This window comes from Taeniopygia guttata, chromosome 1 (assembly GCF_048771995.1).
Source record: "Taeniopygia guttata chromosome 1, bTaeGut7.mat, whole genome shotgun sequence".
Taxonomy (NCBI): Eukaryota; Metazoa; Chordata; class Aves; order Passeriformes; family Estrildidae; genus Taeniopygia; species Taeniopygia guttata.
In genome coordinates, this window is record NC_133024.1 from 70,624,940 (window position 1) to 70,642,000 (window position 17,061).

Sequence of the window (17,061 nt, forward strand, 5' to 3'; positions counted from 1 at the left end):
CAGCTGAGGCATGAGAGTCATGTGTCCAACAGAAGCTATTAACAGGAACAGTAACGACAGCTAGAAGCTTTCTTGGATCCTGGATTGACTGGGGTATGGAGTAAGAAACAGACACTGTTCCCTACATTCTGTATGGTGGTAGAAATTGTACTAGATAGCATCAAGAGTTTCTTTCAAGAAAGGTCTCAAGCAGTGATTTTTTTTTCTTGCTAATTCAAGTAACTGCTTCAAATGCAGATACGGACATTACCAAGACATAAAAAGTGGTGTGCAGCACGCCAACTTGCATGCCAATTTTTTAACAAACTTGAGTGGGAAGTTGACTCTTTAGTAATTTCTCTAAACCATGAAAATACCTGGTGATTGAAGAATGTATTCATTATGTTTTCCATGACACATGCCATCTGAGTCCTTGAGCCTTTAAAATAATTTTCCTAAATCCATGTTCAAAAACAAATGATGCAGCCAAGTTCTTTGCGAATGGTTAACTTCCCCTTTTCTTGGCATTGTTTCAAATACTCTATTTAGAAAGATGGAAGAACTAATTCAGAAGTCTCCCATTTTAAAAAGGCATGGCAAAATTTTACCTAACAGTCAAGTCAGGTGGATCCTGCAATCAATAAAGCTTCTCTGAAAGGATGATTAAACAAGGTGCAACGGCTGCCCACAGTGTCACAGTATTTATTAAAATCACAGAAAAATTACCTCTTGGAAAGTCTATTTCAATATCAAGATCTGGCTCATATGGAACATCAGGCAAGCTTGTCTGTGACTCTGAGTTTAGGAGATTTGAGTCAACTATTACACCTGTTTAAAAGAAAAGGAAAAAAAGACAGTATTTTAGCCAACACATGGATTAGCCAAATGGTTCAGATCTACAGCTTTAGAAGCTGAGTTGTTCTAAAACTGATTGTTCTGCTCACTACCATCCTACATTTTCTTGTTCTTGGGATCTCAGATGTACTTCTCCAAACATAAAAGATACTTACCAGCCCATTGTTCTCCATGAAGGTGTATTGTAAATGCAGGCAAATCCAATGGGAAGAAATGACAATGTCTGACTCAATTCAGAAGGCTGAATTATTTCCTTATTATAACTATGCTAAAATACATTAATATACTATATAAAAGGAGGATACTAAAACTACATACTACTTTCTCTGACTCTAACTCCAACACAACTTGTGACCCTCTTGCAAGAGTCCAGACACAGGTGGATTGGATCGGCCATCAGGCTCAAACAATCCTCACCAGAATCCAATCAAGCACTCACTCCAGGTAAACAATTTTCCAAACACATTCCACATAGGAAAAACAAGGAGCAGAAACAAAAATTGTTTTCTCTTTCATTTCTCTCTGTGCACCTCCATGAAAAATCCTGAGAGGGAGAGAGATGTGCTTGCCACAAAGGTGAGTCAGCAAAGCACATGTATAGAAAATCAAATACTGGTGAACCTGGGTCATATCAACCAATCCCAGAACTCAAACAATCTTGACAAAACCTACTGTCTATTTTCCTACCTGATCTTGTCACAATAGAACAGACTTTCAAGTCTGCTTTTGTAGGGTCTGTTTCTCAAATAAGGCATGCAGGCAGGGAGAAACAAAGCTGGAACTCTCTCCAACTTCTGGAAAACACTGACTGCTCCAAATTCAGTCCTCTGTAAGTGAGCAAGCTCTGATCCCATACATCTGATCATTTAGCTAGCTGTACTTCACAGAAGTGAGCAATAAACTGTTAACCTTTCAAGTGCTACCAGAAATGTGCCGTTTTAGTAGAAGAATGGCAATACATCAGAATACAGTAAGCCTCCCAGGACTGCAGCTCCACTGGCCTCCTACATAACGAGGCACAAAGTCTAAGTTCATGTAATTTGTCAACAACCTTTCAGAAATCTGTTGAAAGCGCTTGGAAAGAAACCTTCAAAATTTCATCTGAGTAAAGGCAAATTTTCCTAGAAAGATACAGAAAAGACTTGAAGATTTGGGCAAGCAGAGCCAGGAAAGAAAAGCAAAGGGGCATGGGCGCTGAGAAACTAAAACTACAAAGTATGTGAGACTTTTATAAATTTTTATTATGAGAATAATATGTTGGTTGTTGCCAACTAGTGCTTACTCTAAATCATGGGCTTTTCAGTTTCCCATGTTTTGCCAGGGTGCACAAGAAGCTGAGAGGAAGCACGTCCAGAACAGGTGAGCTGAAGTGTCCAAAGGGGTATCCCACACCACACAATGCTCAGTATATAACTGGGGGAAGTTGGCTGGAAACCACCAATTGCTGCTCAGGAACAGGCTGGGCTTGGGTCAGTGGGTGGAGAGCACCTGTATCATGCATCACTTAGTTTTCTTGTGTTTTATCCTTCTCTCTCCCCTCTTTTAATTGTATTTACTAGTATAGTTAGTATCATACTTTATTTTGTTTCAATTATAAAACAGTTCTTGACTCACAAGCTTTACTTTTCTCCTCAAGTCTCTTACCCACCAGGCATGAGGTTGAGAAATAAAGCGGCTGTGTGGTATTTAGTTGCCATCTGATTAAAGTATGATGCAATTTAATATAAGACCTCAATGACATCACTGTTGTACTCACACTTTGCTTAAAAAAGAAAACCAAACCAAACCCTTCTTGCCACACACATCCCCCAGCACTCCAAACAGTCAATAACTCATCAGGAAACTCACTGGCCACATCAGAAGTTTCAGCTTTTCCAACATGTTCAGGTACCACCCCTGACAGGTTCAGTAGCTCAGCTTCCAGAGGATCTGAGGGCACATTTCCCTTCAGCTCTTCTATTGCTGCAAGGATTTTCTCAGTGCTATCCAGAGTAGTGGGCAAAAAAACTGGAACTGGCACCTGTGCAGACAGGGAGGAAGAGATAATTAGAAAAGAAAAAATGCCACAACAAAGCAACCAACAAACAACTAAAAAAAAATCTATACTCTTCTTCTGAAAGACAGAGTTGATACAGATTAGAGACAAGCCACTCTAGTGTGAGCTAACAAAAAATGCTGACCGGTTAAAAACCCAACATAGAGCTATGAACAGAAGGGATAGCAGGAAAGGACACAGGAAAAAAAAAAAAAAGACAAAATATAGTTGGTAAAAGAAAGAAGGGTCTTTGGAACTCCAAACCTGTCTGATCATAAACTCAGATTAACAGTTTGGACAAATGAGCATCTTGTTTCAGTGGCTTGTTTTGTCCTGCTGTTTATCCCACTCTGCCATCCTTTCCCAACATGTTTTCAGCTTCCTTATTACAAGAACAAACCTTGCTGTTAAAGGCTTATTCCGCATATTCAGCAAAAGCAGAAGTTTTACTCAGAACTGTTCCTAAAACGTCCAGTGGCACAAGATTTTCCCATTGGAAGCAGGCAGACAGGTCCGAAAGAACAGTCAGGGAATCAAGTGCCGGTGTCAGATTCTAATGCTCTTTCAATAAATAGCCCTGCAGCACCCTGCAATCCTTTAGATGGCCAAGAAGGAGGACAACCAGCCACACAAGGTGGTCCCACACACGCATGTGAAGGGATGCCAATTTTAAAATGAAGCTGAAGTCTCACTTACAGGAACAGGAACCGTGGTAGGAATAGGAACATTTTGACTATACAAGTTCATAGGCACTGGAACGTAGACAGGTACAGGAATAGGCACTGGGATATACTCTTTTTTCCACTCATCTTCTAGTAAGAGAAAAAGGAAAAAGGTAAACAATGCCAGGTATTTAAATATATTTTACACCTGCCATTTAGTGGAAAAAAATCAGAATATTTGCAATATATTAAAACACAGTAATAGTTAAGAAAACGCTACAATGAGGAAATCAGTTCTAGCACAGTTCAGGAGTTACCTGTCTGACAAGATTTTGTCTGCATATGAGGTTTACAGTATGTGGCTTTTGTCATTGTCAAAGGCTTGCAAAGAACTGCCTTGTTCTTCATTTCTCTGTTAGGTGTTGGAGAAGGTGGTGGAGCTGAGCCCTGCAGACAAGTAAATAAGAGAAGGTGCTGTTGCACCACACTGATTCCAACACAAAGTTCTTGACTAAATGTATCAGCTGATATTTTTCATAAAGGAGATACTGAAGAGGAAGCTCACAGAAGCACAAAAACAGCACCAACTACTTTCCTAAAATTGCAAGCTATTCTGTGTTCCTAGTATTGAGCTGCCACTGCCAGAAGCATAACAGGAGGTCTAGCATTTATGGCTCATTTTCCCTTTTTTTTTTTTTTTAAATAAAGGTACGCTAAAGATTTTTTTTATGTGCTTGTTTAAGTGAAAGCACCACTAAAGCAATTTTATAACAAAAAATAATTTTAGCTGTAAAAAAGGTTCATTATAAGCAGCATGAACAAACTTCAGGTTCAAGATCTAACCTTCTTGAATTATGCCATAGTCCAAAGATGACTTTTATTAAAAAAAAAAAAAAAAAAAAAAAAGTATTTCTGAGTAAAAATTCTCTAAACACTTTTTTATAACCTAAAGGATGAACTTCGAGCTCCCCCTGCTGGCTCTGCAACAGTGAAAACAACCTGGGAACATCCCAGAACGCTCAAACTGCATCCTTATGGTCAAGAGGTAAAAAAAACCCCTCTCATTCCGTACATGGCTTTTGTACCCTAGTACCTCTTTTAGAACCTGATTTGAGAAACAAACTCTCAGTTTCATTTGGTCATATATAGGAAGACTAGCCCCATATGTCCTTTTAGATAGGGAAAGAAAGCCCAGTCCCAAGATCAGCAATATGCTCTACTAGATATACAATCCCTAAAATATACTAAAAAATACTGTATCACACATAGCTTTGACACAATCTTTAAATGACTGAATTAACATAATTAAACATAAAATACTAAAAGTTTTCCATATGACAGCTTAGCTTGTCTGAAGTCTCTAGTTACCTAAGCAATTTTCCGTTTTTCATAAATATATTTATATTGTCATCAAAAACTTTTAACTTTTTCACTCAAATCTAAGATTTATCTTTGATGCCTATTTGCATTTAAAATGCAATTCTCTCAGACCTTCCATGCGACAAACAAATCAAAACAAAACTAAGTTTCAAACAAAATACACAAACCTCACTGAAAACAATATCAATAGTAGTATATTTGATGATCTGAGAAATACTGTAACTCAGAATGATGAAGGCTGCTTCTCCACTGATGAGCCCCAGCCTTCCAGACAGCCATCCTGCAAAAGGCCCTGCTTCCCTACTGTGCAGCAAAGTCAATCAGACCTTGAACACCTACAGAATTCTTCTCTTGGGAAAAATAAATTTTAAGAACTAAAGATTTATTTTCAACTTTTTAAAGCTGAGCTTCCACTTTAATATTCCAACTGGACAGTGAAATTCTCTTCCTTTTCTATAGTCAATAAATACACCTAATCAGTCGAAACATGTGAATAAGACACACAGTGTGCTGATCAACTTTTAAGCAACATTTACATGCACTACAGATGTAAAACACATAGTTGATAATTTAGTTTCTCAGAAGACATTGAAAAGAAAGTATGAATATTTGAAATTTTTATTTCACCTACAGATGTTAAAGAGACTAAAAAGCTTCATAAATTTAGCTCAGGATCATTCAAAGATACTAATTTTTGGTTTTTAATAGCATCCCTCTAATTCACCAGGATATCACATTTTAAGTACATCTAATAATTTTTTTTTTATATATATATAGTGAGAGAGAGAGACAGAAAGAGACAGGGAGAGAGAGTTAGACATAAGACTGTGTTAAATATATGTACTTACTGTCATTTTTGTCCGGGGGGTTTGACAGCCCTGATCTAAAAGTACAAGGAAACAATTTTAGAATTTTTTTTTTCCTTTCTCAAAATCAAAGTAAATTTCAGTAAGCAACTCAAGATAACACCTGTCACCAATATAACATTAAATCAAGAGAACTCATTAGTACCATATTGCAGGTGAGAACTGTACACAAGACTTTTCCTTCATAGACATCTCCCTACTGATCTCCCTCAATATTCCAGTATTGAGCTTTACACAAACGCAAATGATAAATCAATGCTATAGCCAGATGTGAATACAGCCTCTTTCAGAAAAGTGAACACCAAAATGTTCAAGTATGAGAACAGTTTTAAAAAGAAGCTGAGTTGCTATAATTGCATTAATTTAGAAGCTGGTTTATTTGAACTTAGCGTGACTTGACATTTAAACCACACAAATGTATTCAGTGACCAACAGCAAATTTAAAAAGTACCTATTGCCAACAGAAAGAAAAAAAAAAAAGGCAATGTATTCCTCTTATCTAGATACTTTCATCGTATTCTCATTCTCATTTCACTTATTTTCCTTTAATGCCATGTAATGAATTTTTTTTTTCATTCCTAGTGCATCTGTTCTCTGTGACCAAAAGGCACTTTAAATGTTTCCACAGAGCAAGTAATGACAAACTGAAGCACAACAAAAGAGGAAAACATTCTCTGTTCCCACGATGATACAGCACTAAAATTACACTTAACCCAGAACAGCTCAATGCTGCCTCTGATGATAACACAGAAAACGAGAACACCTAATGCAGTTTATTATGACAAATAAATAATTCATGCAGCTTTCAATTTTTCATTTAAAGGAAGCATCTGGCTTGGCACTTGTCTAGCCCTGAAGCAGCACCTACCATAGTGCAGGTTCTCAGGTCCTTTCTGGGTGGCCAGATTGGGTTCGTTCTGCTGACAGTAGAAGCGGAGCAAACAGTGCTGATCGCAGAAATGCTTCATCTCGCCACGCCACTGCACCTTCTCTTTGAGGGCTCCTTGAGACTTACAACAGTCACACCGTACAGCCTTAATGCAAAGAAGATTTTCACATTTTTAAACAGGCCTTGGGAAAAAATCATTGCTACATTTTAAAAGACTACATTTTTAAGAGTACTGAGGATTCAGTATCACTATACAGTTAAGTCTCGCTCACGAACAACAGTTAAGCTACCTTGTTCTGCAATTGTTTACTGAGGGCTAGCATCCAGAATAAATCTGCTTTGTTTTATTAATTTGTCACTATGTAAAAAACAAACTTGCTCACTTCTAAAGAGTCATCAAAAAAAGAATTTTGTGCATAAATTTTAGTTCATTTCATTGAAGCATTCTGCAAAACAAGAGCAGAAAGTGTTCGGCTCCTTACTCAATGACTATATTGAACTGAGGACAAACACAAGCCATTTTTTCCATTTCTGAGGTCTACCAGGCTGTTTCTTGTTTTAAAAGAGAATCAAAAGTTTTAAAAAGTCATCAAAAGAATCACTTTTCTAGGCATCAAATGAGCATAAATGTTTTTTATATTTCCATTATTTTAGTAGTTTGGCAGCAATTTTAGATTCCAATTCTTTAGTTCATCCAAGTTTCTCCATGGTTTATAAACAATTTCCCTCAAAAAAAGAGGACTCCCCCAAAATTTAGTTAACAGGTAACTTAGAAACTCAAACATATAAGTAATATATCTTTCATGAATCTGCATGTTAATTTAGTGAGGCATCACTAAGGCAGACAATGTTTTTCTCCAGAACAGATTCTACTGCATTTTATCTGCCACGCTATAAGTTACTGTCTGAACAGCGGTAGCCTCAATTTCACATCTTCAAGTAAGCAAGTAATTGTTTGCACTACAGCTCGCCTCAATATTGTTTGCAATCTCCATCCTAAAGCAGACTTGAGCAGATGCTCAGGGATCCAAAGTAAGTCAACTTAATAATATAGCCAGGAGAGGAAGAGGAAGTTATAATATATGCAACATAAAACATTAATACATAAAATCATACACAACAGTGCAGTTATGCACAAGGCTCTGATGGCTTAAATAAACAAAACAAAACAAAGTCCAACTGTAGTTTCTGTGACTCCAAAAAAGTATTAACAGGCCAATTAGTTCAAATTTTAAAAATAACAAAATGTTTCATTTCTTCTCTGTATTTGAACAGTGTAGTACCATCCTCTGGCAGCATAAAAAATTAAGCTCTCAGCTGTAATTTTCATGTATTTAAAGGTTATACATAGACAGGCTCGTTTCTAACAGTATAACCAGCTTTAAATTGGGAGAAATTAAAGCTGCAGCTTCAAGATCACCTCACACTAAGCATCAGGTGGCCCTGGAAGAGCAGGTATTTCTCTTCCCTCTTCTCGGTGCAGGTAGCAGCAGCAGTGCTTATGCGCCAGGCACACAAGGTCAGAAGCCTTACAGCACTGCATTATCCCCATCCTCCCTCCATTTTTGTTTTATTTGTCACTTGGACTTTCCACTGATGCTGATCCACAGTTCCTTTTGCAGATCACCTCAGTGGGGCAAAAGAGCATGTAAGTTTTATTCTTAGAAGGGAGTGGGAAGAAGATAAAATGCAGAGTGTTGCCAAAATGGTGTAGATTTAATCAGTTCAGAAAAGCTGTGAATTCACACCTTTAAGGCAGATGCAACTTCCAAAGCCACCAAAAGACTGAAATACCAGTAGGAAAAAAAAAAAAAACAACCCCAAGTATAATTCACTCTAAATTTAAATCTCAAACCCACCTAACACTGATTAAGAACAACAGCTGGCTCACGTACAGAAAAGCCCATCTATTCTGACCTGCTGCACGCTGCTTGACTATCAAAGCACCATTTTCTGCTCATTTTTCTCTCCTTCAAAAAAGAAAAAGGGGTCAAATCTTGTCAAATACAGCAACTACCGCCTTCCTACAGCAGGGCCTGTTGTGATAGGACAGGGAGAAATGTTTTTTAAATTGGAGGGTCAATTTAAGATTAAATATCAAAAAGGTCAACTTAGATTAGTTCGAAGAAAGAAGTCTTTTAGAATGAGGGTGAAACACTGGAACATGCTGCCCGGAGAGGTTACAGATAGGTACATTTGAAAGGTCAGGTTGGATGGGACTCCAAGCAATCTGATCTCATTGAAGAAGTCCTTGCTCACTGCAGGGGTGTTGGGACTATGTAGCCTTTTAAAGGTCTTTTCCAACTCAACTATTCTGTAATTCTCTCATTCCTGCAATTGTTTTCTCCCTCTCCTGGTTTTCTTTTTCATTTAGACTTTTGAATAAGTATACTATTGTCTCTCCTGGGCTTCTACTAAATTATTTAGGTTAAAAAAAAATTGGTTTACTTCCATATGGAAATACTACTCCTCAGGAAACCTGGGATTCTTTTATAGTGATGATTCTCTTCTCATTTCTACATTTACTAAACTTTAATTCTACTATTTCCATAATTCTGTTTACAGTCAATGTTATACACTGCTCCATGGACTTGCTCACCCACTTCCCTGACCATCAAGTTCATTGAAAGTGAAAATGAATTAAAGATTTGACATTTTATGATTTTTCCTTCCTTCCTTCCCCTTGTCATTTCTTTTCACCTGGGATACTGGCACTAAATGTTAACTGAACCTCCAAAATACCTGCCTCAAGTCTCTTTATCTCTGTGTTCCAAAAAGCCCATCTCTGCTTGTTGTGCTTGCTCTGCACAAGTCCTTACCCACTCCTAACTGCTTTTTGGTACATTTCTTTTCCCATTACTTCAACATGTTCAAATGGGCATGGTAATTGGTATAAATCACTAATGTTTGCCCCAAATTTGGGTTAAAGAAAAAAATTTTCACATTTGGGGCTTTTATTTACATTTTTAATCCCTCTTTCACCTGTTCCTAATGTTCTTCAAAGGTTTGGACTGCTAATAACTTCCCTAATCTTAGCTGTCTATTCCAGCTTCAATTGCAGCAAATAAAAAGCAAAAGTTGTTGCAGAGAGTGAGTGCTTATAAAAGATTGGCTGTTCTGAAAGAGTACTTACTGGAGGTTGAGATGTCTAACTAGAGAACGGCTGAATTCCGACAAGAGAAATTCCACAAGGCTGTCTTGCTGTCTTTACCATTTTGATTAATGCGGGCTCCACTTTCAAATTTTACCACTGCTGACAATCATTGCTGAGCTCACCAGCCACAATGACTTTTCTTTCAGTCAGACTGTTGTTCCTCACCTCCTACTTCCTCTTTGCTGCAGACACCTGACCCCCACTGAATACAGAGTCGTCACTGCACATGCTGGGTCTAATCAATTCTTCACTGAAGCCTCACATAACCTGTGTGCACTTCAGCTGCAGTACTGTCACCAGTGTTTCCCAGTGTATATTTAAAGAAACAGTTTTCTGTGCTGTTCTCAGAACTGTATACTCCTCTTTTTCAAGGTAATTTCAATGCTCTAATGTAACATCAAATGACTGAAATTGTCATCAAACATCACGCTACTTAACAATGTTTTCCAGGCATTTTCTGGATTAACATTCAAACCATTGCATGTAAATTCACAGGAGAAGCTCAAAAACTTAGGGTGCTAACCTCAAGACATCCAAAATTTTGCCTCTTGCCTCAGAGGTGCACGGAACCCATAGAGCAGAAATTTCCTCAGAACTTGGCACCAACTGCAGCTGCTGTCCAACAGATGATCAGGACTAAAACTATTCTTTTACAGTTCACTGCCTCATATTAGGTTTAAAGGACTCTTATCTAGGTAAGTCTAATGAACTTTTAATACTTCTAGAAAAATTGTTGTGCTTCTACTATTGCTAACTTCTTTTGGCTTTCCAAGAAGAGAATTTTGGCATTCAGGCTCCCACAATACTTGATTCTTCTAAAAGGTTACAACATTTTCCAGATAATAGTACATGAGAAAGATGTGTCCATAAAAAAAAGTAGACAAAGAAGATGGAGACAAACACTTGTTTAATGAACACAATGATGGTGTTTAAAACATTACTGAGTTATTACTACTTATTTCTCTCCATGTATACATTCATTGAAACTCCAAAATAACACTGGACATTGCATAAATGAGACAAAGCTCATACATATATAACTATTCTTTTAAGAAGCTAACAGACAAAACAGCTAATGAAGTACAAATTTAGAGAACAGTCCTTATCTATTCTGTCCTCCTATGTTTTGATCATTGTCTATTTTGGCTGCGTAAGAATATGAGCTAACAATGCACTACCACATCTAAGGTATCTGGAGCGACTTCCATAAAGTGGGAGAAGTTATCAGCAAGGATGTAAAGAAATAAAAGAGAGAATTTTAGCAAACAACACAATTTCCCAAAACCTATGATACGTCTTTCCTGTGTAATAAATCTCGAGCTTTTTTAACCGAAACTCAATTACATTAAGGCTTTAAGAAGCACTTGAAAAAAATTAAAAATAACAATTCTTCATTGGAACCCTAGTTACACTAGCAAGTGTAACATTCAGAAAGTAGAAGTATCTAACACTTCAACATCATCAAGTATCAAAAGTTACCAGCAAATCTGTTTAAATTGTCTTTTTATGACATTAGATCTAACTTTGTTGTCACACAGTACCAACAGCATTTATGCAGACTTCATGGGCCAGTTATTACCTTATCCCATGAATCAGGATAATCTGAAACCTGAGTTTTCAAGTGGTTCTCAAAGCTGAATCACAAGCTTCCACAGAAGCTTAGGTACATTAAAGTAGTTTGGTATGCACACTTCCAGATTATATTCTTTGCTGAATCACCAAAAGATTCCTTAAGCACACCAAAGATTTAAGTTCTCTACCAGAAGGCACTTTTTTCACAGGGATAAATTTAATCTCACACTCCAAATTTTAAGGCATATAGATAGATTAAATATTACTGTATGAAGTTAAAATTTTAGTTAAGAACTTTGTAGTCAGGCTCTGTCACCCTATTTTCATGTGAGACAAAAGAAACACATTGTTGACTTCAGAAGTTTTCTTTCAGGAATGTCCAACAAGACCCTACATACATTACTCAAAAAAACAAATTCACAGTGTTTGGCTGTAACATTTCTGGACACTCCAAAATATCAGATATGTCTTCATATTCAGTTCTTTTATGGTAGGTAGATCATCTTGAATTACAGGACTTGTATCTAGCCCTCTAACATTTCAAGTTTTTTACTGCCTTCCAGGCTGTGTGCAGAGTTTTGGTACGGTGATGAATTTTGTACTGTCTTTTTTGCAATTGCATCCACAGTGTAGTTCTTGTTTTGAAAATATCAGTGTAGCTTTCCAGGACGTTCACACCAGAGATCAAATATTTTATCCACGGCACTAATCGCAGGTTAAACCCAGTCCAATTTCATCTTTTCCTTTCAAAAAATGTAAACAAAAAACCTCTTATTGTGAAGTCTTTGCTGGTGCTTCACAAGGCAGTTAAGCTTCCAGAGACTTAGAAATAGATGCCATCTGTTTGATTTAAACTGTTATTAGAAATCCATTTAGTCTTGCTTTTTCCTTTGGCATCCTTTCCACTGGGAAATACTGAACAATCAAAGCCTCTGCAGTTCAAACTGTGGGAGAAGGGAAAAGGCAAAAAAGGAGGCAAAAACAGGAACAAGAAAACCTCTGCTAATGTCAGTGAACTCAAGGTATCCAGCTGCTACTAACAGCGTTTTCAACGTTCTGAATACACATTAAAGAAGTTTTGACAAGAAAAATGTGGTATTAACTGAGAAAAAATTGGAATTGTAAAGTAACAAATATACATACTAATTTTTTTGTTTTCTGTAACTCAAGACTTCCTTGCCAAACGAATTAATAAAATCAGATTATAGAAATGCTGCTCTAAGATCTACAAAAACTGAAATTATGAAATTAATACATTTGCTTATTCTATAGCAAATGCTTTGCTGAAGCAAGCCTATTTGCTGCACAGTCCTTGAGATATCCTCACATGTGCATTTTTGTTTTTTTTAATTGTGGAGCTCTCGTCAAAAATTCTGAGTTACTTGCCTTGTAGTACCAGTCCTGAAATTTTTTACAGCACTCTTCACTGCAGAAATCTCTCACTACACCATCAAGTTCCTTAGTTGCTCCCTTTTTGCACAGCTGTGAGCAGTAATTACAAGTAACACATCTCAGTCCTAACCGTCTTGCAAAGTCTTGTTTATATAGCAGCTTGCAGCCTGGAAACAGATTTTAAACATTAGGAACAAAGTAACTTTTACAGAGATATATCACAGTTAAGAGTTAAATATTGAAACTTAAATGGATACAAAAACAGCTAACAACTGGGGCTTCAGACAAATTTAGTTTGCACAGTAAGACTGTATTTCAACACAATTTTACCCAAAAATCTTCCCTACACAATTTTATGGTTTCCTGTGACACCTGCATCTTTTTCAAAACCCTACGCTGAATCTTTTTTTTCATCAAATCCCTGAATAAACAGTCAGGAAAAAAATACATCGTTTTCTTTTAATATAGACCCATGCAAAAGCATTGACTTGGAGTTACATTGCTCAGTTACACATCCTCAAAATGCTAGATATCCAGACAACACTATCTACTAAAGAAATACCTAGCTTCATGGATCAACTTAATTTTATTACGAAGTTTTTTATATAAATACAACAAACCACTTAAGATAACTCATTAACATTTAAGAACAATAATATGTACAAGATGACCTCAGAATTGAGGGATTTCTTTAAAAATGTAACAACAAAGCAAGCAATGGTCAGTAGTGAGAGTTATCCAACGACAAGAAATTACACATTAAATTTGTGAAGAGCTTATATGCAATTAATACTTTAATTTTTTTTCCCCACATTGGGGTGGGGTGGAGATGCTGGTTATTTTGGTTTTGGTCAGTTGTTGTTTTGTGTTGGTTGGGTTTTTGGTGTTTTGGGGTTTTTTTTGGGGTGGGAGTGTTTACTGTGTTTTTTTTTCATTTACTACACAATCACAATTTTAAGGTTGCAATAATGACAGCTATATTCTTCCATAATCTGATCCTCCCTCAAGCAAATTAGAAAGACATTCTACCATATTAAATGCATTAGAAGATGAATACTGTAGCTATTATATAGGCTATTTTCAGAATATATTGTACTTAAATGTCCTCAAATCCAACACCTATTCAGCTGATGCCTAAAGTATATACTGCATACCTCTGTAATTGTCCTAATTTTACAAGGGAGAACAGAATGAGAAGATAAAGTAACTATATCAAACACTGGAGGGACAAGATAACATTTACACAGACCTTTAATCTAAGGTACTGCACCTGTTTTTGTGATCTACCAAATATCACAGCACCACCAAAGATGAGAACTCAAGTCATCCAAGTGCCCACTCTGCTAGGACATACACATAATCTAACAGATGCAGACTTCCATACTTCTGATAAGTTATGAACCTCAGTAGGTAAGATATATGCTGTACTTCCTCTGCCATACAGAATATAAGATACTATAATGTATTCAGTAATTTCATTTATGCGACTTCTGCTGCTGTCTATTAGGGCAGAATTAATACATGTGAAACTGAGATCCTATTATTAAATCACTAAAAGCACAAGAATGCAAATGGAAGAAGCAGCAGACTGAATCTTCCAAAAGCAAAAGGTTATTGAGGAACTTTAACCTGTAATGCAACAAGCTTTGCTAACAAATTAAATTTGCTAGTAATGTCAAAATAAGACATTTATAGAATATTGTACAAATAAGACACTGTAGGTAATTTGGTTTAAAGTGGTTTTGTTGGGGTGTTCTTCTGTTTGTTCTTTGGGTTTTCTCTTTTAAGTTCTTCAACACAGAATAAAGAAAATTCCTAGCACAGATGGAAAGTGCCGTATCCAGCAATCATCCTTAGAGTGCAATTGATTTGGACTTTAAATACATTGCTTTGAAGGAAATAACAATCCTAAAGATAACAGTGTGTGCAAGCTATTCATTAAAAGTACCAATTAAAAGCAAGATTTCTTGACAGTATTTTTTCCTGCTGGCTGTACCTCTCATCATTGCATGGAGCATCATATTCTTTCCACTTCTTAAAAATCCAGAGATATCTTAGCACCACAATGTATCCTCCTCTTCAGCAGTCTCTTAGAAAAGCCACCCAATGCTGCATCACCCTTTCAGAACTACGACTACTAGACTAGTAGTACTCCTCTACTACCAACCAGGCAACCTATATCCACCTGGCTAAATAGTTTACAAAAAGGAATGGAAAAAAAAATTTGCATTTTTCCTTGGCTGCTGAACTACAGGAAGTGAAGTTGATGATGCTATTTTATTTTAAAAAGTTATCAGGTAAGAAATTTTCCACTCCACAGTCAAACATCTCCCACATCTCCATGACTCATGACTTAAGGGGAAATAAAAAGTCCAAAATTCCAGCCCTTAAAACCTAAATGCCTGGAAAACATGGGGTTCTTTTACAGACCACTGACAGCAGGGCTTCTTGCTGAAGGAGGCCTCTACAGAAGATAAAAAACCTGTTTTTATAAAACTTTGGATGTTGACTGTAGATTCTTACAATGCCGAAACTTGCTAAAGTAAAATCTTTACAAAGTCTTTCTTTTGCAACGTCATGAGCAAAATATTACAGGTTTGTCTGAAAGTCTTTTATGTGTTTATAACAGGTAACTTAATCTATGGGGCCAAGTTTAGCTTCAAGATCTTGTGACTTCAAAGAAAGAGAAAGCAAAATGCCTTTCTTAGGTCCTTGGTAGTCTGCAGTCTAGTATATACAATTTTATTACAATGCTATGGTTTTGATTGAAAGAGTAAGACTGTTTGTATGGAAAAAGGTATTTTACTTTGGCAAAACAGATTCTAAGCTCAAACAATTTGGTCTTCTCTTGCACAAGAGTAATCCTGAATCAACATAACAGTAACACCCATGCTGACCTTGTAGATGTGACTATGAAGTTGGCTTTGATTTATGGCACACTGTGAATGAGTAATACAAAAAGCACTGAATGTCTGACCTTTCTAAGATCAACACTAAAATCCTAAGGGTTGTTCAGCCTAACTCCTCTGGGGACTTGAGGTTCATGAGTATAAACACTGCCTAAAACAGACAGCTGACAATCCCATCATTTTGAAAAAGAGATCTGAGTAAAATCCTAACTTCCTCAAGATTTCTGCTACAACACCAGACCCACAAGTTAGTGTGATCAGATAAAAACCTCTACTGCTTTAAAGTGCCTCTGAGAGAAAACACCTCTTACTTTGAAAGAAATTATAAGCACAGGTTATCTGGCTTAAGCTACACCAACCATTAATTACTGTCTTTAAAAGTTCTAACACCATCCCATAAGCTGGCTGTCTCAGAAAGACCAGTAAGGACCATTTTCAGAAGTATCTCCAAGTCAAAATCACAAGCAAACAAAAACCAAACAGGTGAGTATCTGCTAACTTAACATATCCTTAATTACAGTATTAGAATTCTGGCTTCCAAGCAAAACCCAACACAAAACCTACCTCTTAAGAGCCCTGAATTTTGGTTCCCCACATAAATGGTAGAGAAAGAAATTATCTGAACACATAAAAGAGAAGATTGCTGACAAGACAACACCCAGGCAGCTCCTCAAAACCTTTACCTCAGGGAAGTTCCAGGTTAAGAGAGCTTCCTTATTCTTGGCAGATCCAAGAACTGCCAGGTTCAGCCCTGCAGAGTCGCCCACAGCAGAAAACCTGCTTCACCTGACTGACTGCAGACTCAGTGCAAGTAAGCTACTACGAACATGATCTACCAGCAGCACCTACCTGAATGACAGAAGTTCAGTATATTTCTACATCAAGTAGCTGTGTAAAAAGGAATGCTGAACCAGAAATAATTCTGAGTTCTCAACACCAGTACCTTTTTACCACGAGGACTAATATATTTTATAAGATGTAATTGTTCTATCCTAAAAGAATTGGTTCTTTACCTCTGAAATGCTGTCCTTACTAAACGACCTTTGTCCTTCAAGTGACATGCAAAACTTGCTTTTCTCTCATCTTGTAATAACTTCAATTATTACCTGTTCTAGAGAAGAATAACAACAGGCCTTTAATAACAAGCTATGTCTTGGAAGCTTTCTCAAGCTATGTTTCATACAGATCTTTCTGCTCCATCTCCCTCTGTACTAATGTGAATGCAAAATCTCTTCCATACCCACACTGCTATCACCTGCTGTCTCTGGATTCATAACAAACATTATTATTTCTATGAAAACAGATGCAATGTATTCAAATTCTGGGTCCTGCTTGGATTAATGTTGAAGTAGATCCTACCCTCTTCTG

At 36.9% G+C, this 17,061-nt stretch overlaps 1 protein-coding gene across 21 annotated transcripts in view; it reads right to left on the reverse strand.

Moving 5' to 3' along the window:
• Window positions 1–17,061, reverse strand: part of ZMYM2 (zinc finger MYM-type containing 2) — an 85,423-nt gene that overhangs the window by 13,646 nt on the left and 54,716 nt on the right. For all 21 annotated transcript variants that reach the window (XR_012056710.1, XM_030275717.4, XM_072931105.1 and 18 more), the window contains 7 exons: window positions 12,779–12,951; window positions 6,646–6,811; window positions 5,760–5,794; window positions 3,849–3,978; window positions 3,566–3,681; window positions 2,683–2,854; window positions 706–807 (listed from right to left, as the gene is read on the reverse strand). Coding sequence is in view for 20 of the 21 variants with exons in the window: in XM_030275717.4 (XP_030131577.4) it covers window positions 706–807; window positions 2,683–2,854; window positions 3,566–3,681; window positions 3,849–3,978; window positions 5,760–5,794; window positions 6,646–6,811; window positions 12,779–12,951 (894 nt within the window). In the remaining variant the exon portion in view is untranslated. The remainder of the gene's footprint in view (window positions 1–705; window positions 808–2,682; window positions 2,855–3,565; window positions 3,682–3,848; window positions 3,979–5,759; window positions 5,795–6,645; window positions 6,812–12,778; window positions 12,952–17,061) is intronic.